At 40.8% G+C, this 21,316-nt stretch overlaps 1 protein-coding gene across 3 annotated transcripts in view; it reads left to right on the plus strand.

Moving 5' to 3' along the window:
• Window positions 1–4,178: 4,178 nt before the first annotated feature.
• The window catches only part of golga4 (golgin A4), a 29,093-nt gene continuing 11,955 nt past the window's right edge, over window positions 4,179–21,316 (plus strand). For 2 of the 3 annotated variants that reach the window (XM_049600328.1, XM_049600329.1), the window contains exons 1-16: window positions 4,179–4,393; window positions 5,749–5,826; window positions 7,525–7,626; window positions 10,653–10,721; window positions 10,838–11,164; window positions 11,341–11,388; window positions 11,505–11,561; window positions 11,670–11,768; window positions 13,142–13,277; window positions 13,411–13,601; window positions 14,921–15,004; window positions 15,949–16,096; window positions 16,179–16,357; window positions 16,609–16,707; window positions 16,816–16,971; window positions 17,461–21,272. In XM_049600328.1, coding sequence (XP_049456285.1) covers window positions 4,316–4,393; window positions 5,749–5,826; window positions 7,525–7,626; window positions 10,653–10,721; window positions 10,838–11,164; window positions 11,341–11,388; window positions 11,505–11,561; window positions 11,670–11,768; window positions 13,142–13,277; window positions 13,411–13,601; window positions 14,921–15,004; window positions 15,949–16,096; window positions 16,179–16,357; window positions 16,609–16,707; window positions 16,816–16,971; window positions 17,461–21,272 — 5,663 coding nt within the window. In that variant the 5' untranslated portion in view covers window positions 4,179–4,315. The remainder of the gene's footprint in view (window positions 4,394–5,748; window positions 5,827–7,524; window positions 7,627–10,652; window positions 10,722–10,837; window positions 11,165–11,340; window positions 11,389–11,504; window positions 11,562–11,669; window positions 11,769–13,141; window positions 13,278–13,410; window positions 13,602–14,920; window positions 15,005–15,948; window positions 16,097–16,178; window positions 16,358–16,608; window positions 16,708–16,815; window positions 16,972–17,460; window positions 21,273–21,316) is intronic. The other variant, XM_049600330.1, reaches the window with a different exon arrangement.

Raw genomic sequence — 21,316 nt, forward strand, 5'->3', positions numbered from 1 at the left:
CCCATGTTAAAACCGGTCTGTAAATTTTTGACTTATTGCGCTAACAATGTCAATTACAGACAAACAGACAGACAGATAAACACACAAACAGAATTGGGGAAAACATTACCTTATTGGCGAAGGTACCAGTTTAAGGGAACACAGGAACATAGACATGTTCTCCCAAACCTTGGCCTCCCTAAAAACAAATGACCTCTTGATTTATTTTTTAACTTTTAAGCCCTGACTTTGGCCTCAACACACCTTCATGACTGCATTATCAACAGAATCAGCTAACAGCCAAGGTTTGCAAATCATCATGTACCACTAGTTTTGGACAGATCATGAATAAGAGATGATGGCTGTGCAATGCTTATCCCCTGCCAGTGACAAAGATGTGCCCATGGAGCTGCTTTTGAAACAGGCTCTTCAAGCTGGCACGGCCTTACTGTGACAGGAGGCATGGGCACAAAACAACCAGATGATGACACCATGGGAGGTGGGAAAGGGGCAAGAGGTGGTCAGTGTGCCAGCCTTTAATCATCAATCAGTGTTCAAAATCAACCTCAGCACAAGACTGACACATTTTCAACCTATGAATAAGGACAAATAAAGTAATATCTGATCAACTTTAAACTTAATGTGAAAATTAAAAGTAGTCACTATATTTTTGATTAAAAGCTTTGATGGTTTTTGAGGACACCTTGGTAGTAAGGATACCGGGAGTAATTCAATTTACTTCTAGTAAATTAATTATAGCCTACTTGACCCCTTGTACACGAAGGCAGTGGTTTACAATAATTCTCTACAACACATTTTCAAGGAGGGAGAAATGATGAGAAGGCATTAACCATTGTAGCAGAGAATGAGACGCTCCCTCAGATGACCCTCAGAGCTGCAGCAAGGATCTACACCGCATTGTGGAGAGGTTTTTGGAGAGAAAGGAGGTGATAAAGAGTCGTGACAAGCAACGTCAAGCCAGGAAGTGTATCAATATTTAATCAGTTTGGCCCATTCTCTCAGGAGCAAGCCTCCAGAGAGACAATTATATGTAAAGCTAGAATACCAAGAGATACTGCATGAGGCAGAGTTTGGACCTATATAGCTCCAGGTGCTATAGGTCTATATAACATTCAAAGTCTGGTGTCACAAGCAGACATGGAGGTGGCTGAGCTGAAATGGTGGTGGACAGCAGTGATAGCCATGTTAACAGTGCTAACAATGGCAACAGTACTGACATGGCTAACAGTATTAACCAAAGGGGGGAACTGGAGGATGGGTGTTATGCTTCTGTGATGATGCCGTCCTGCCACCGTGAGTTGAGATGGTGTAGTCAGCAGTAACTGCCGTATGAGGGCAGTGCAGAATGGTGGCAATTTGCCAACCAGTGCAACATGAAGGGAGGGACTCACATGCACTAACATGCACACATGGCTGGCCTGGAGCATTTTATTTCGTGTCAGGGTAAAGGCATGACCCACCCAACTCTACCCTACTCTGATTGGCTTACCATGACAGTAGGCCAGGCCATGCCTTCACCATAGTAGGAAAAAGATTTGGCTACCATCAGTTTCACCATTGCTCCTAATGTTCAAACTCTCATATATGGAACCTTTAAGCACATATCAGCCTTCACAGCACTGACCGCTGGTGCCAGTGGCAAAACCAAGCTGTGTAATATTTGCTTTCACTTCAGGTTCTGCAGATGTGCTTTTAATTGGGCATTAATAAACTTCACAGGGGATTTATGTTTTTTTTCTTATTGATCTGGTCTCTGAGCCCCATTGTGCTGTCAGCAGTGAGTTTGAAGTGCACAGTGCTCTCCTGGAGTTTATGTGTTGGACTTCAGCCACAGTCGTAAGTGAATGTGCTGAGTGATCTCATCCTCAAACTTTCTGTCCAAGTCCGTGAGATTGCATAAAGGCCCAGTGAAACCAGATAAATTCCCAAGTGAAAACGGACATGCAGATTTCAGTTTAGAACGGGATAATTCAAATAATTTTTATAAAATAATACCATAATTCTGTTAATTACAATCCTGAGAAATGATTGATCAGATAAAAAGAAGTGAGATATTAAAGATTTGAGGTAAGCTACTTCTACTGTACTTTACTTGAGCATTTTCATTTTATGCTCTACTTTATACTTCTAGTCTGCTGCATTTCAGAGGGAAATACTTTCCTCCCAACAATATTTATTTGACAGTTATAGTTGCAAGTTACTTTGCAGATCAAGACTTGCCATAAAAAAACACATCAAGGCATAAGCATTGTTAAAACTTATACAAGTGGTTCCCCAGATAACAAAAAAGTAGACTCTTTGTTCTTTTAAGATGTATATTCTAGTGTTCACAGTTCCACAAAAGAGGCAATTCTCCTTCGAAGCTCTCAGATGGTTTCATTTAAGTAACTGTTCAAGGCCCAAAGACACCAAATTATCCAGAATTTCGCAAATTCATACACTGTGGTGTATTAAGAAACTAAGCTTCTGTCTAAAACAAAACTGCCATAGCAAACATGCAGCAGCAGCCAATCCCTCTGTTTTCACTTCACATCCTCTCTGCTGTATGCCTCAGGGTGAAGCAGTAACTGTCGCATGGTATAGGAGAGCTCCATCACTCTGCTGTTAACCACCCATCAGTCATACTCACTGTTCCAGTCACCCATCATAGATCAAAAGCCCTGCTGAGTCGTAAACATTAGAGCCAGAATGGTGAAAAAATGCACATCACATCTTCATTTTAGGCTTCATTTTAATAGATTCAGTGCCCAAAATGACATGCGCTGTATTCTTTCTCCACCAGACAGCAAAGTCTGACTCAGAAGTGTTTATTTCAGATATTTGCACATGGCCAGATCCCAAAGGAAAGAACTATTTAAATCATTACTCACACCCACAGTGTGAACTTCTCTGTCTGTTACAGTTGTTATTGTGTTACCCAAGGACATTATGACTCAGATATAACATTAATATAAATTATCAGAGTTCAGGGAGTCCACCACGGATCATCACATAAACAATACACATGAACACATTGATCTGTTTGTGATGAATGTGTTGTGTGGACCTTGTTTCTAATGGAACAAATTCTAATCTAATATTTGTAAATCACTGTTGCTCAGCATCGGCTTGTGTAAAACAAATGCTTGAAGTTCACAATGATAATCTGCACTGGCCCTCACATGATGAGATATCTATCCCCTCTATAGCATAAACCAGATAAAATATGTTCTCACCAAGCACAAAGGGATGAATTACCAGACCACTAAAATGGCAACACAGTGCTCTGCAGTTTTTCTCTGTAACATTCACTTTTAGGGATGTGGCTAGAGAACAAAGGGAGGTAATTTATCTTCTTTTAGTTGGGAAAAGTAGAACCAGCTATTAAAACTTGATAGCACATCGGCTACAGTATGAAACATTATGTAAGTGTAGAGAGTTGTGCTTTGAACTGGCCTAGAGCAAAATCTTAGTAAAACATGCTTACACAGTGCCCTCTTCTGTCCAAGCAAGGCCTCTTTTTTAAGTTTGTCTAGTTTTTGTGTTCATATTTGTTGCATGAGGGTGGTTTTTAAACCTTAAAGACCCGGGAGCTGGTACTGAGATAGATCCACATCCAATGAAGATGATTAAAGGGATAAGAAAGACAAAGACTAAACTCATGAATCGGATGTTTCAACAAATTAAGATTAAGAAGTATTTTCACCTTTATCACAAGAAGCATTAGAGAAGTTTAAATGTAAAATAGAATTTGTTTTAAATACTACAATCTGTTAAATCCTGCCTTAATAAAACTAAGAATATATAGCACCATTGGCCTACTAAGCGTTTTAAACATGATCTTTCTGTGGCCATTGCAATTAAATCTTTTTATTTCAGCCATACATATACATGTATAACTCCCTTTTAAAGAAATGAGCCAAATAAAAGCTGAACTCCATACTAAACAAATTTCAAAAAATCAGTGACGTTTAAGTAAAGTAAAGTAAAGTGTGACTCCAAACTACCACTGGGCTGCAACAACACATTCAACCACAGTAACACCAGCAGGACCACTAATTGGAGCTACCTAGAAAATACAGGTGTGCTGCATGTCTTCTCCAAAGGTGGCGCTGTAGCTAATTTAGCCTGAACTGACCCTTTAACTCTGACGTTTCATTTTTTCCTCCACGTTGGCCGCACATGCGCAGAGAGCCCGGTCACCTGCTGGATTTCAGAAGCGAACAAGGAAGTCTGACACCAAGGACTGGATGTCAGGCTAAACTAACATAAAACTACATCTCCGCCGGATAGTAGTCATCTGCCCGTCAGCTGTGAGCTACATCGGTGTGACAAGATGTTTAAAAAGCTGAAGCAGAAGATTAACGAGGAGCAGTCACCGCAGAGGAATGCGCAGTCACAACAGCAGGCCCAGGTTGGTTGTTGTTGCTGGGAGCTAACTAGCGAAGCTAATACGTGTTTACATTGCTGAGGTGCTAGCTGAGGACGATAGCTTTCTGTTTGGCAGGGGTTATGCTTCATGCTCCGAGCATAAATGTTTAGTATAGCACTGACATAACTAAACAGCCTGTCAACGTTTGTTAACTTGTGTTCTCAGTTGGTCCTTTTGCTGTCCTCTCAACGTTAGCATCATGCTAAGTCATTTAGCTGCCTAACTTAGCTGTCATCAGCTGCTGCTAAAACTTGTACCTAGTACATCTCGTCGTTCAAGGTAGACTAAAACAACAATCTCGTGAACTTCGCTGAAGTGGAAACACTAGCCATGAATCTTATAATAGAAATGAGACAGTATGGGCGTGTCTGTTTTATGTTGCTTGCTGCAAATGGATGTCAGCTGGCAGCTGTGTTTGACATGCAAATCCTGTCAGTGTCAAACGCCTGCCATCACAGTATGTACATATCAGGGTTCAGAGCAGCTAGAAATCAACGTGGAAGTTAACAAAGTAAATAATCATCAGAGACACTGCTACAAAGCTGTTTCGTCTCGGGCTTAACGATAGTTTGAATTACTATGCATGGGCTCATTACAACCCTGCTGGTCAGGTTCAACCTGTCTTTATTTGCCGATGCAGTTTGTCAGTGTTTTCCAGATATTGACTTAACCTTTTTACTGTATCTTGAACAAAGATGATCTTAAAAACTCTGTTGTTTGGTTTTGCTTTAAAATTTAAAACCTACATATCAGCTTTGTTAGCCAAATCTCCTTTGTAGCTGTAGCAGGCAGCTAATTGGCATTTATGGCCAATCGTTTGTAAATGTGTTAAAATTACTTCAGATGCAAAAAGCCATGTTCCACAGTGCATGACATCTCTTTGCCTACTTTGTATTAATGGTTTGCATGTCTCTGAATGCGTCTTGGCACTTGTGTGGAGCAAACTTCACTTTGACGCTGTTTGTGCTTGTAGTTTATGACACATTGATTTGCTGAAGAACACAAAGCTGATTGGGTTAAAAGGTGAAGATGGACGAACAGTGAGCTATAATTAGTAGAAAATGCTTGAATCCTTAAAGCCTTATCAGAATAAGAAAGAAGAGCGTATGATATTGAATGATTGAATGCCTCTATTGTCAGTTTATGTTCACATCCAACAAAATTTGCTGTCTCTTGTGAAGGACAAAGCTGTTACATTCACTCTGCCTAAACACACACTCACATTACCCACACATTAAAATAAGATAAGGCTAAAATATGATAAATAAGGTGCTATTAAAAGGAGAAGATGTTGAGTGTTTGAAACAGATGTATATATTATTTTGTTTATTCAACAGATGGGCAGTGGAGACCGGCGCAGCAGTCAAACCCCGCCATTTCTTCACGATGGCTCACCCGTTCCCAGTGACAGAGAGGTGAGCGTGGGGTCATCCTCTGATAGATAGGCTAAACGTTTAATATCTTTGAGCTCAAACTGCAGCCTGCAAAAGTGTCATATTCTTTCCCCAGCTTTTATTCTAATTTTCAGTACACTGCAATGTTTCTGTCAGTCATGTGTTTTGTTACGCTGAATGCTGCCTCAATAACAAACTGGTCCCTTTCTGATTGCTGTGCCAAGTGAAAGCAAATCAGTCACCAAGTAGTGCTTTCGGTTTTCAAAGAGTGTAGGCCTCTGATTTTCAGTGCGCATTATCTACTACCAAATGAAACAGTCTTGACTCTCTGGCCGAGACTGATTGTAATTTGTTAATATAATAAAAGATGCATATTATTCCCCAAGCATATTCCCTAAGCATATTCCCTGAATTGTAGCTGTTCCATTACTTCAGGCAACAGATGGCAATCTGTCACCACAGGGCCCTTATGATTTCATGAGAACACATGAGCTGTAATAACACTGTGCTAACTGATGTTGTAGAACAATCAGCACTGTGACCTCATCATATACAGGTATGGTTTGTTAAGCTTTCCTTCCATTTAACTGCATGTATTATTACATAAGACAATAACCTAGAAATTTAGATTAAATTCAGGATATTTTATCTTCATCTGTAAAAGCACCTGGCCAATTATTATAATGTGGCCTGTTGTTAAAAAGCTTTCTCACATAAATTAAATATCATATAATATATATACAATAGTTTCTTTAATAAAACAACAATATATGTTATTTATCTTTATAATGCTGCCAAAAAAGATTCTCATTTAGAGATGTTGGGAAGAGCATTTTAATGGTGGAGAGCAGACCGTATTTCAGCATGTGTATGAATAATTGATGTAACCTCCTCTGAGTGTTTTTCTTTCTCTGGTGATTTGTTGCAATATTTTCCTCCAGTGGATATGGGCAAGTTTATGCAAGTCTTCTTTGCTTCATTAGACAGAGGTAGATCGGCAATGATGTACCGACCACGACTGTAAGATTGATGATGCAACACCTGGTTAATACATCTATTTTAGAGGTTAGATATGATGTCTCCAGTTTTGGCTGTTTGATCTTGAGATCAAAAAATAGGCTTGATCACTCATTCATGACACGTTTCCTACATTTCAACACTGCAGACTCTGAACTGGAGCAGTGACAGTGCCCCTTTTGCGCAGGTTTCTACACTCTACTTTCTCCCTTATTCTGTGGAGGCACAGATGTGTTGTTGTAACGCGGGCCCATGTGCCTTCAGCTTAGAAGCTTTTTATCATTGCAGCATCTTTTTTCCACCTCACGAATCTGTAACACTTTGACATCTCTGATCGTGTGTACTTGTTGTTGCAGGCAGATTTGGCAGATTTTTTTTTTTTTTTTTGACAAAATCATAACTTAAAACTACATGCAGAGATGTCAAACTGTTATTCATAACATTAATGTTGATTGAGTGTTTCACTTTCCCGCTTCTCTTATTTTTCTTCCTATCCCATGTAGTCTCTCACCCTCTGTCTCTCTCTACTCTCTCTGTACTCTCTCCATCCATCTCAGTCTATCTCAGCCAGCCAGGTCTGGACAGTCTGGCTGGACTCTCCCTTCGGCGCTATTTCACACTCATGGTGTTGTTTTTCTCATTGCTCTCTGTGTTCCTCTCCTTTCCCCACCTTTCGTCCCGTTACTGCACTGACGGGGTCAGATGCTGGCCGGGATGATAGCAGAGCCCGCTTTTCTCTCTGAGTATACTATCTTTGCTCTGGACCATTCAAAACGACCCAAAACGGCCCAGGTAGCCAGTGTGGTGAGTTTGTCCTCACTTCCTGTCTCTTCCTTCCTCATCTTTCGCCTCCTCCTCCTCCTCCTCCTCCTCTTGCCCTGTTCCTTCCTCCCGTCTCCGTGCCTTTGGGGAATCGGTAGAGGACTGTGGCCCAAGTAGGGACAGCTTGTTCCCTGCTCTCTGTCTCCTGTTTCCTTTGGATTTAGCAACAAGAAGGCATCTCATATCTAGGCTAACCCTGCATCTAATGGGAGTAATGATTTACATTGTGGGATAGAAGCTTGTGTGCTTTCTGCCGTATGTTGGTTTATTGCCCTACCTTTCAGTTCTTATGATCTGTCACAGAATTGGATATCGCCCCCTTGTCTTTAGGTGTCCGTAGTTGCTTGCCTTATAGACCCCTAAAAACCTGTTATGTTGCCTGATGGCCTTTGTCCCTTCTCCCCACAAGTCTGTTTATTTGGAGAGTTGCTGTTTGCATTTTACAACCTACGTGCAGGCATTTTAAACAGCTGAAATGTTAAATTGCTTCTTACTTTTCCAAATAAACAAACAGACCAGAGCACCTTTGTAGATGCGCTTGTGGAGCTCAAAAACCAGATGATGTGTGTTTATATGTGGAGGCAGTCAGAAGAAGACTGGAGGAAAATGACATTTGAAACAGATTTTAAATATATACAGTAAAATCATTTCGCTAACATTCTGTATGTCTGTCTAAGATACATTTGATGTAATGTGTAATGTGAAGTTTTTGTCATTTGTGTTTTGACTACTAATTAACTGCTCTGTGCAAAGGGAATTTGCCTCACAGTTCCTGCAATGTACATCTGTTTTAAAACTCAAATGCTGATGTAGGTTGTTTACCCAAACAGTGTAGCCTATAATTAGCACTGTTAGAATTGTCTAGTGATTTGAGTATTTTGTGTAAGCAAACATAATTTGACATTAATTGTAAAAACCATGAACAACTTCCACTGGGGTCAGTGGTTGTCAGTGTTTACTTGACATGTAGCTCTTTATTACAGCTAGGCTAAATTGGCTAATTGAATTGTAAATATCTAATATATATAATTGCACTATACCTAACAGGTTAGTCTAACAGTTTTTCCTCTGTTGATAAAACCTCTGTTGTACTGTTTCAGTAATAGACTCATAGATGTGTGAATTATAGCTCTACACTCTGGGAAATATGAACGTTCAGCAATTACAGATACAACCTGTGTCATTATCATCACTTATGATTAACCATACATTACTTAAATCCATCACAATGTCTTTGTCATGTTCCATCCACATTGTATTCAGATGTTATCAACACAAATGTTAATTGCTCAATCCAGTGATAATAATCCCATCAAACTCATTCATTCACTAATTTAGTTATTTTATGTTTTATTTTGGAGGTACAAACTTTGTTGTCAAGGAATATTTATTTTTCTTGGAATTTTGTTTGTGTTGGTAACTAATTATGGTAATACTAGTCATATTTACTATTATGAGCGACTGGATTTTGGACTCAGAACCACTGTAGGCACTTTAAGCACATTGAGTTACGCTTGACGTATGAAATGTGCTATATAAATAAAGTTGACTTGACTCGACTTTGAATTTAGTCAGTAATTCATTGTCTGTGAGAACTGGGAAATGGAGCGTTACTGAAACACACTAGAGGCATTTAAGTCTTGGTTGGTGACAAGCATCTACATGGGATGACACATGGTGGAGTAGTGAAAGAAGCTACTAAGTATTGTATGCTATATAGAATTAAATTTGGTCTTTTATTCCTGTTCATTCACATAAATCTTTGTGAGAGAAATAAGCAATCAAGTATCGGTTCGTTTAAATAAAGATTTAAAGGGGACCTATTATGTTTTTCTTTATTCTTTATATATGAATACTGTGTTTCCAATGTTTTTTTCTACTTTTGAGACAAGCTGACATCATTCTTTATATGGTCATCTGCTCCAGGGATGCTGCTGCAAGTATTTACATTACAGAATTTTAGTTTAGATCAGATTCCTGCTGGAACATGTCCAGTTGTGTTTATAAGCTTTTATTGGTCAATGTTTCATGTTAGAGACTGCTGCTATACTCTGTTACAGTTATTCCCCGGCTGCAATGATGGTGCGGAGACACCGAGATACAGAGGACCCGGAAACGCTGACCAATCAAAGCAGACTGGTCATTTTTGGATGGGGGGCTTAAAGAGACTTAACACAAGTACGAACCTGAAAATGAGCACAATAGGTCCCCTTTAAATAAAGAGAGAATGAACTCCGACTTCATCAGAAGTTACCCTCTGTCACCTACAGTTAAGTTAGTGCTTAGTTCCAATTCATTTAGCTTTGGTAGTCCACACAAACACACAATCACACTCTCCTTGAATCTAAGTGGCCCTATACGCTGTACAATAAAAATACATTTAGTCATTTGGTTTCAAACCTCACCATTCCCTACAATAAAACAAAAATAGGTCCATGGCTGTTGCTGCACAGCACACAGGTCCTGGCTCATTAATAACTCTTCCACAAGGAACAGGACAGAAATGTTGAATGTTTTGCACAGTAATCCAGAGGAAGGAGAAGCTCGGAGCTGGACAAGGGAGGAGAAAATGTGCTTACTCTGATCCTGCTTCTAACAAGTCAACTAAACCAACTAAGCTGCTAAATGTTCACTTACTTTAAATAGGACTCTCCTGTGCTCTTGTAATACAGCTGCACACGGCACTGCCAAGCATCTTTAATTCAATACCAGCTCTCCTTCTTGACTATTAACTGTCTGTTTGTTCTGACCTCATGGCTGTTTTGTAGTCTAGTTTTAACCCTTTTTTTGTTTAATGTACAGTAGAGATGCCTTCTTTTATGTATTTAACCCCTCTGTTTTTTCCAAGTTGCATGAGGGTACCCATTGCCCCTGCATTGCTCCCAGCAATACTAATATTGCTCCCTCCAGAGTAATCAGGGAGAGCCACGCTGGGTGTGGATGACTAACTGGCCCAGGACAAGTTCAGCGCAGTTTTTCTGTCTCTCATAATGTCTTTTTATCTGCAGACCGCCCCTAAAGGACCAGCACGATCTCCCAGAGGTAGCATCAATGGGGATGGAAGTGCCTCTCCTCATGTAGGTTTATCACCCAACCCTACCCTGCCTCCACTCTGATCTTTGTTAATGTTATGTTGCTGTGGCTCATTCATTGTTTTAAAATGAGCTTTTTATGGAATTTCTTGATCCAACAGAGAGAGGAGACTCAGTCGTTTGCCCAGAAACTGCAGTTAAGAGTTCCCTCAATGGAGTCGTTAATCCGTGGTGGTGCCAGTCGGGCAGAAAACCTGTTCCGCTCTCCCTCGAAAGAAAACCTGGTCCGAAGCTCATCTCGTGACTCCCTGACTCCTTTGGGAGAGAACGACTCCCCTGGCGCCCCCACATATGACCCCCCCTCAGATATTGAGAGTGAGGCTGAGGAGCCACCAGGAAGTGCAGAGTCCCTTTCCAAAGAGCAGCTGCTGCATCGGCTGCTCAGAGTGGAGAGGAGCCTGGGGAAGTACAGAGGGAAGTACTCAGAGGTGAGAGTCGCACAGAGAAATGGCTCCAAGAAGATTCAAATGTCAAGTTGTCCATCTGTTTAGTGTATAGCCATAGAAGTGTGTGACTATAGTTTGATGCATTCTCATTTTTGATTTTCTCTTTCTTTCTTTCTGTTTCTTCCCCTTTCACGTACCTCCACTTCTTCACCATGCAGCTGGTTACTGCATACCGTACAGTACAGCGGGATAAAGAAAAAACACAGGTAATTTCCACCATGTTGGCTAATATTTTAGTTTTGATACAATGTTTTTCCCCAGGATTTATTTTTCCATCATCCTGAACTGATCAGATGTTCATTTCTGTTCTCCTTCCCCTCAGGTCATCCTCAGTCAGAGTCAAGATAAAGCTCTCCGCAGGATAGGGGAGCTGCGGGAGGTATGGCTATATGTTATGAATGTTGTTGTCGCCCTAGGTCAGTGTCTGTCTTCCTTTTTGATAAAAAAAAAAATTTCCGTATGAGTGAACATATTGAACGATCTCTAGGAGCTTCAAATGGACCAACAGGCCAAGAAACACTTACAAGACGAGTTTGATGCTGCGCTGGAAGAGAAAGACCAGATGATCACTGTACTGCAGACACAGGTGAGTGCTGGTACTTGAAAGGTGACATATATATGCTTTTGGGACAAAGTCTAAAGCTTTCAGGAATTACAAGCCAGCAAAGTATGATTCAAATTTGGATGGAAATTTCTTCCTGTCTTCACACAATACTTGATAAATGTTCAAATATGACTTTAAAAAAGCATCACCAACCATAATCACATTCATTGAACCAACACACATACTATGGAAACAGATCTGTATATCCACAAAAAAAATTCTTAATTATTGTGCAGCCCTAGATTTGTCTTAATATTTTTTGTGTGAATAGGTCAGCAATCTGTGATTAAATGTGTAATCTAATATAAAACACCTTTCACAAATAGAAAAAAAGATTTCTAAACCCACAAAAATATTTTGCAAATATAGGTCTGCAAATACATGAAAATATAATATTATAAATGAAAAATATAAAGGATGATTGGCTGGCCCTCTGTGGCTAGGTAACTACCAACTGAAGAAGCAGCGAAAGCCCACCGCTTATATTGGAACCCGAAAGTTTCCCACAAACTTTCTCTTGCCTTTCATACTAAAACAGAAATGTATATGAAAGTGTGTGCTGGATAATATACGTAGAGTAAATAAACACAATAAAACTCACGGTGTCACAATATCTTCATAAAATAATGAATGCATATTACTTATCGCTGATTTAAAAAAATAAAAATAAAAGGGACAGCTCAAAGAATGATTGCATGCTCTTACTTGTGTGTGGAATGCCGTCAAGAGGTGATTACGTGCTATTCGAAAATGGCTGAATTATACAAGTGAATTTTGTACAGACGGGAAGAAAGGTTGTCTCAAAACACAGTGTGTAAAATGCAAATCCGGAAACATAGAATTGAGAGCCACAAATGTCTCTTTAATTCACAAATAAGAATTTGATTTACAAATGCCTGTTTGGAAATTGTAAATGTCGGGAAGATATTCACAAATGCCTTTCATTTAATTATTACTATTATGTTTTTTTTGTATTTTCATTTTATGTTTGCAGAATATTTTTGTAAGTTTACAAATCTTTTTTTGTATTTGTGGAAGATGTTATATTTACAGATTATATTTACTGAGACAAATCTAAATCCATATCCTATACAGGGTATTGAATCAACATGACTGATTAACAAAAAATTTTGTATGCAGATTTCATTGCAGTGATCAACTAATAAATGTTATATACATTTTACGTTAATCAGAGGCAGGAGTTAACTGCAATATTTGCAAAACAGTATAAATAAAAACACACTAAAAGTTAAATGTACAAAATTAGCATGCATGGACTAATGCCAGATTTGAGCTCTTAACCCAATCAGTCAGAGCCATATTTCACTAACTATGGACTTTGCTCTTTTTAACAGGTTGCTCTTTTGAAGAAACGAGTTAAAGGGTTTTCTGAGGGTGACGTCCCGCAGTCTGAAGATGCAGATTCAGACTCAACCTCTTCCACACAAAGTCCTTTGAAGGAGCAAGGAGTAGAGGCCGAAGTCACCGAGGGTAAGCACAGTTTTTACTTTGGTAAGGTGATAAAGCAAAAAATGAATTCACTGTGTATGAGACTTGTTTGAGAATCATTTCCTTTTAAGGGTTAATGTTATTTTTTAACCAGTGCATTTTATTTTCCGGGCAGGAGAGGGCAACAGTGATCCAACCAAACTTATGGAGGCTCTGCAGAAGAGAGTGAAGAGGCAGGAAAACCTCCTGCAGAAGTGCAAAGATGTGATGAGAACACACAAGGAGCGGGGCATCCAGCTGGGCAGTGAGAATGAAGCTCTGCAGGAGCAGCTGCAGGAGAGACTGCAGGAGCTGGAGAAGATGAAGGTGGCTAACCTGTGTTTAACAGCGATGATACTGGAGTGTCGACCATGTTCATACTTTAATATCATGACATTTTTCAGTCAAGTTGAGCTATAAATTTTACATGATGTCTGCTTATACTCATTATCACTTTGTCTGTATTTTCAAAAGTACAAAGCAACCACATATTTCAAAGCAACTTCCTTAAGACAGCCATTCACTAAAAATTGATGTGGTGGTTAACTGTAATTATGAAGTGGTTTGATTAAAATGAGGCTTGCCTGAGATGCTGCAAATGACTGAACAGTGTGCTCAGGGTAATTAATGTTGTTTTGCAAAATGTCTGCCAAAATCGTAACGGCCCACTGATAATGTGACTCAATTATCTCAGTGACACAGTGGATCTCTGTGGTTCTCCGAGTCCAAACATCCAAATTCTCTGGCAGAACTCCAGGACGAGGGTTCATGTCATGTCAGCGCGACATGACTGAACCGTTGTTTTCATTGATTTCAAAATATTTTGCTTCAGTGGTACGATGGCTTGTTTAGCTTGTCTGTGGTTGCTCTGATGTTTTGCAGCGTCTGATAACAAAGGTTTGTTGTTACAAAGGCACTGTGATAACAGACAGCTCGTCTGTGACTGTATGTTGATTGACTTGCTTTCATTTTTCGCCATCGCTTTTGTGTTGAATCTGCAGTCTGTTTGGAAGTAGGGCTTTCCTGTGTCGGGAAAAGCAGAGGTTAACAGGCGTGTAGCCCTCTTAAGCAGCATGAAGGCATCCTGGACCTGCTGGGCTGTGCTGTGCTCATCTCATGCCTCAGACAAATATCCCATAAAACAGACCATCTGTGTACGATTCCAGACCTTCAGCTTGGGGATTTTTGAATTTATTATTTGGCTGACAGAGAATTGTATGCTGTATTTGGGTAAAATTATACGTTTTTTTAAATGTGTTATATGAATTTTTGAATATCAAGATACAGTGAAACCAAAGTTTGCATAGACACCACTACCTCATAGCACACATAGATCAAACAACTAACAGATACATGCAGCCCAGCATTTCCTGTTTAGAAACCACTGGTTACACAGCGGTGCCACAGGGACACAGCTCCTACATGCCATTGCTGCTAAACTGGGCTGTAATTTGGGTCGACTTGTTGGTTTAGCTGGGCTTGTGTACACTCTGGTTATTTGGCTTGTGGGTGAGGCATCCTGGGTGGTGCAGAAAACATTTTGAAGTTATCTGACCAAAGTATGGAGAGGACATGAATATTAAAATCATAAGTGTGTGTAAAAGTGTAAAGTGTGTGACATATTGTCAAATGTTTTATGTTTATAGGAGCTGCACACAACAGAAAAGACAAAGCTGATCACTCAGCTGCGTGATGCCAAGAACCTCATTGAACAGCTGGAGCAGGACAAGGTGAGTAAGAAGGTTTTTTTTTTTAATGCCTTAGTCACATCTTGATTGACGGTTCTATAAATTCAGACATGACATGTTTTTTTACTCAGCCACGGAGTAAAGAAGTCAGACACCTTAAAGTCCCATGTTGTTTCTCTTAAACTTTGACCCCAGCTCTGCAGGATGGACAGCAGCTCAAGAGATCTGTGTGAGGAATGCTGAAAGCATTTAAAGTCGAAAACAATTACAGTCACTTGAGCTTGAGTCAGGGCAGTGGCGGAAAGTAACCAAGTATATGTACTCAAGTACTGCACTTAAGTACAAATTAGAGACACTTGTACACTCCACCACATATCAATGGTGAATGTTGTAGTTTTCACTGCACTACATTTCTCTGACAGCTGTAGTTACTTCTCAGATTACACATTTCCATCTCCTTCCTGTCAAGTGAAAACCATGTATCTCCAGATGTGACTTGAATGTTGTGTGTGTTTGAATGTTTGTGATAAACTAGAGGATAAAGTGTTCCTTATGGGTTAAGAAAACTCTCATACTTCTTAAGCTAAATAAACCCTCTTGGATCAGCTGGAAATGCATCGTCACAGAGCTGAAAACAGGGCTGTTTGTCTGACAGTATGAAAAGTTGACTTTTTCAGAGATGCGTGGTTCTCACAAGACGTTGACGCTACAAACATACAATGATCTTATAGAATATGATGCATTGCTGTAGCTTAAACTACCCAGCAGTATATAAAGAAGTTAAAAGTAGCACAACTTTAAACAACTACAACACAGTAATATTAGCTCAAACTCTTTTGCTGATAATACTCCTTTCATTAGTGGGTTAGGATTAAAATACAGAGGTATAACTCATCAAATCAACTTCAGTTTCAGTGTCGATTTATTTGCTCAGACCATACAGTTAATAGGATAATTTTCCTTCATGGGCTACTGCTGGCTTTCAGGGAATGGTAATTGCTGAGACAAAGCGCCAGATGCATGAGACCCTGGAAATGAAGGAAGAGGAGGTTGCTCAGCTCCGCTCCAGGCTCCAGCAGGTTACTGCCCAGAAAGAAGAGCTACAGGAGCAGAAAGAAAAGGCTGAGAAATCAGGTGAGTGGAGTCCACTACTGTAAGTGTATATGTGCGTGTATTTTCTGGATTTGTTAATGATGTGGGGTTTATTTTCTTAAAGCGTTTGAAGAACTTGAACGAGCGCTGGGTGTAGCTCAGAGGGCAGAGGAGGCCCGTAAACAGCTGCAGGTTCAGCTGGAGGAGCAAGTGAAAGAGGTTGAAAGGGCCAGTGAGGAGGAGAGGAAGACTCTGCAGCAGAAGCTCACAAAGGTCAAACAGGAGGTCGTCGCCATCATGAAGGTCAGGAAGTGACATCTGCTGCATACTTATTCATTTGTTCTCATTTTTAAGAAATCAATAGTACATTGACATTTGTGGCATTACCCTATGAGTTAGCTTCTGATGTGACCGTATAGTTGCCATGTTCAAAGACACACAGCCAAAATGATCAAGTAATAACAATGTCTGACAAGTTGAAGCTGTTCCACTTCTGCCACTTTTTAAAAATCTAAAAATTAAAAAAAAAAAAAAAATGTTATTAATATTATCAGAAATCATCGGAGGAGACGGTGGCCAATATGGAGAAACTCCACAGTGAGGCTCTGGCTGCCAAAGAAGAAGAGATGAATGCCAGAATCAACAAAGCTGTGGTATGTTCCAAAGGTTTTCATTTGTTTAATTTCACAATATGTTCAAGTAAATCAGATGAAAAAACAGTCGCTTTTAAATTATGATGGTGACGCTGCTTGTGTGTTTAGGAGCAATGCAAAGAGGAGTTTGCGCGATTGGGCAAGGAGCGAGAACAGCAGTCCTCTCTGGCTCTGGAGGACGTAGAGCTACAGAAGACTGCTCTGAGGACTGAAGCTGATAACAAGGTTAAGGAGATTCAGTTGGAGCTGGAAGCTGCAAGAACTGTGAGTTGCTTTTTTATTATAATTGCTTTCTAAAACATGTAGTTAATTGGACAATATTAGACCTTTTATTTAGGGATGACTGAATTGTTTGAGGCTGAAATCTTTGATCATTTCCATGTTAACTAACGAACAAAAGTGGCATTAATATTATCTGATTAATGTGTGTAAGCAAGCTATTTAGTTATTTAGAAACTTCTCGGCTCTACACACACACACACACACACACACACACACACACAGAGGGACAGGAAGATTGATTTATTCAACACAGAATCATCACTCAATCAATTTTATTTACAAAGCCCAATATCATACATTACAATTTGCCCGAGGACTTTACAGCATACGACATCCGACATTTGATGATAACTGTACTGATTCAGTACAGGCCCTCTGTTAAAAATATCTTGATTATTGACCATTTGTTTTTATAGTTAACTGTGGTGACTTTATAGAATAATCTAACAACCTACATGTATGTGATTGCAGAGAGTATTGGAGTTGGAGAGCTCTCTGGAGAAGATCTCACAAGACGGATCAAGTCTGTCCCATGAACTTTCCAGTCAGCTGGAGGAACTGAAGGATAAACACAAGGAGCAAATCTCCGCATTAGAGGAAAAGCACCGGGAGGAGCTGGAAAAGCACAAGGGCATCCTAACCCAGCAGAATAATGCTGCTCTTGAGGAGCTCAAGGAGAAACACAGAGTTGAAGTGGAGACCCTTCTGAAAGATAAAGAACTGCAGTTCCAAGCACATGTTGAAGACATGAACCAGAAGACTTTGGAGAAACTGGATGCAAAGCAGGCAGAGCTAGAGGCAGTTTCCACAGAGCTTTCCGAGGCTTTGAAGAGTAAACAGCTTCTTGAGGAGAAGCTGGTGGCAACTGAAGATGCTCATCGTGTGGCTCAACAGGAAAACGAAAAGCGGTTTCAAGATCAGGTGGAAAAGCACAATGTAGAGCTTAAAAATATCAAACAGGAGCAAGAGCAGTCCCTTGGTACAGAGAAAACCCTGAAGGAGGAGCTGAATGCATTGAAGATTGTTTTAAAGGAAAGGGAAAAGGAAATTAAAGACCTTGTCCTAAAAGAAAAAACACTACAAGAGGAGTCACATTCCACAGTACAAGAATTAAATGTCAAGGTTAAAGAATTGGAGGAGCTGCAGCAGCGTTTGTCACAATCCCAGCAGGAAAGTGGGAGTCTAAAGGAATCTAATGCACAGTTAAGTAAGATGTCAGAGGATCTTGATAAGTGTAAGAAGGATTTGACTGATTTGGAGCATCAGCTGGAAGCAGCAAAGACTGATTGTCAACAAAAAGAGAAGTTGCTTCAAGAACTAGAGCAACAGTTACAGCAGACCAAAAAGGAGCTCTCGGAGCAGGAGAAGTCATTTACAGCAGAACTGAACACTAAGGAGGAAGAGCAAACTCGCCTCAAAAAACAGCTGGATGATGAAAAAGCTGCCCATGAAAATAAGATGAAAAACACTATAACTGAGATGGAGGCTAAGCTGAAATCACAGGAGACGAAAATGGAAAAGGTTAAACACAAGGCCAAAGAAATGCACGAGAGTTTTAAGAAAAAGCTTCAGCAGAATGAGGAGACCATGAAGAAGGAACTTGCGAAGAAGGAGAAAGAGCTTCAGCAGACAGAGCAACAAGTTCAAGAGAAAATTGTGGAGATGGCCCAAAAAAGTTCCCAAGGCCTTAGCAGTGCAATGTCAGAGCTGCAGGCCAACCATAAGGAAGAGGTGGAGAAGCTACATGACACCCATAAGCATGAGACTGAGGAGCTGGAGCGTCGTTGGCAGGAGAAGTTGGGGCAGCAGGAGGAAGAATTAACGGAGAAACACTCGCACATACTACAGGAGAAGGTTCAGGAACTGGAGGAAATTTCTCAGCAACTCAACAGAGGCAAAGAGGAGAACGAGCAAGTGTCATGTGAATTAAAGGATTTAAAGGAGGAGCTGGCAATTCGGGAAACCACCGTGCAGAAGCTGCAAGAAGAGCTCAACGAAGCAGCGGTTAAGCTTGAAAGTTTGTCTCAGGGCGAAGCCTTGCTCAAAGAGCAAATGGAGTCAGTGGAGAGGAACCTTAACCAAGCTCTGAAGGAGAGAAACTCCCTCCAGGACGAGCTGAACAAGACGAAGGAACAGAACAAAGAGAAGTTAAAGAGCTTGTCAGGAAAGCTGAAGGAAGCAGAGAAGCAGCGTAAAGCACTGGAAGGTTCCAGATGTAAGGAGAGTGAGGACTTGCAGAGTAAATTTGAGGAAACTGCCATGCAGCTACAAGCCAAGGAAGCAGAGTTCCAGCAGCAATTAATTCTGATCAGAAACCAAATGGAGCATTGCTGTCAGGAGGTTCAGTCGAAAGTGGAGTGTGGCTCTAATGAACTCTGTCAAAGAGTTGAATGTAGGCTGAATGAGCTGAAAGACAGATTGCTCCGTAGTCAAGAAAAGGTAGTGAATCTCAAAAACGTCATCCTCACTAAAGCAGATAGAATTTGCACTTTAGAGGACAATCTCCGCCAGCAAACAGAGGAGAATAAGAATCTATGCATTTCATTAGAACAGATGACTGCTCAGGTAAATGCTCACATGGAGCATGTCAACGCCTTAACTCATGAGAAGGAGAATCACTCTCAGTCTATCAACGAGAAAGCTCTGAAAATTGAGGAGCTGAATGAAGCAAACAGACTCATATCAGAAAGTATGAAAGCAAACGAGTTGCAAATCGGTAACTTGGAAAGCATCGTGAGTGACTTGAAAAATCAGCTAGCAAGTAGCATAAAAGAGAAGGAGGAAGCCATAAATCAGCTGAACCAGCAGTATAAAGAGGAGAGACAACAGGCTGCTGCTCAAATGGAGGAGACCATTCAGAGATTAGAGCAGGAGAGGAAGTCTGCTTCAGAGCAGGCAGATGCACTCAGGAACAGTCTGTCTGAGTATGAGAACAAGGCAGAGACAAAGTTCGCCCAGAATGATAACACTATTATGTCTTTGCAGACCAGGCTCGATGAGCTGGAGCGAGAAATCTCTGAAAAGAACGAAGCCCTGGAAAGGCTGACGGCGAGTATTGACAATCAGTCCATCAGCAAGTCTGAGATGGACCAGGTGTTGAGCGAGAAGGAGCAGAAGGTCAGCGGGCTCACCTCAGAACTGGAGAGTTGCATAGGTCGACTCGGTGAGCTCCAGGAGCAGTTAGCCTTAAAGACAAAAGAGTGCGAGCAACTCACAGCAGACCTCAAACAGCAACACAGCGTCAGGGAGAATGAAAAGAGGGAGTTGGTGGAGCAGCTGCAGCAGACCCAGATGCAGTGCGCTCAGAATGGTAGCTTGGAGCAGGAGATGGTCGAAAAACTACGCTCCCTCCAGGAAGACAACCAAAAGTGTAAAGAAAAGCTTGAAAGTCAGAGGGAGGAATTTGAAAGGACGAAAGATGAGATTATCAGGAGCAAAGAGGAGAGTCTGAAGGCGGCTGAAGAGAAGTTGTCTGCGGAGAGCGCTCGGAAAGTATCAGAGCTGAAGAAGAAAGCTGAGCAGAAAATCGGTCAGATTAAAAAACAGCTAACCTCGCAGCTCGAGGAAAAAGAGCAGGCGGTTAAAGCTCTTCAGACCAGCCTGGAGGAAATCAAGAGCGGCGAAACATCCAGAAAACAACACGCAGAAATGTTGGAGGAGAAAACAAAAACACTTGAGGAAGCTCTGGTAAAGCTTAAGGAAGAGCAGGAGCAACAACTCGAGCAGATTCTGAGTAATGAGAGGCTCGAGAAAGAAAGGTCTTTAGAGGAGCTGAAAAACTTGTATGAAGAAAAGCTGTCCTCGCTTCAGAGTGATGCAGCACAACAAGGGGAGCTGAAAGAAACAGAATCAGCGCTGCGCGAAATCGAGGCAAAGCTAAAAGAAGCAGAAGAGCAGAATGGAAACCTTCTCGCAGAAATAAATCGTCTGAAAGAGGAGATATGTGCGAAGGATGCCCAGCTTGAGGAACATCAGGCGACTATTAAGCACGCACAAAACCCACCAGAGCTCGAGGCAGAGATAAAGGTGGAATGTAGCAGCGTACAGCAAACCAGGAGTGCGATGCAAACTGAGATGGAAAACCACTCTCCGATGCAAGAGGTGGACGGTGATTCTTTGGAGTCTCTCAAGGACAAACTGAGTCAGGTGAAAAGCGAGAAAGAGAAGATTCACAAGGACTTTACCAGGCTACAGAAGGACATGCGAGTTCTGAGGAAGGAGCACGAACAGGACCTGGAATACATGAAGAAAGAGATGTTGGAGGAGACTGAGAAAAGGCTGAAGTAAGTTTATGATGTCATAACAAAAAATAAAATGTGATTGTGAT

The sequence above is a fragment of the Epinephelus fuscoguttatus genome, linkage group LG16 (genome assembly GCF_011397635.1).
Source record: "Epinephelus fuscoguttatus linkage group LG16, E.fuscoguttatus.final_Chr_v1".
NCBI lineage: Eukaryota > Metazoa > Chordata > Actinopteri > Perciformes > Serranidae > Epinephelus > Epinephelus fuscoguttatus.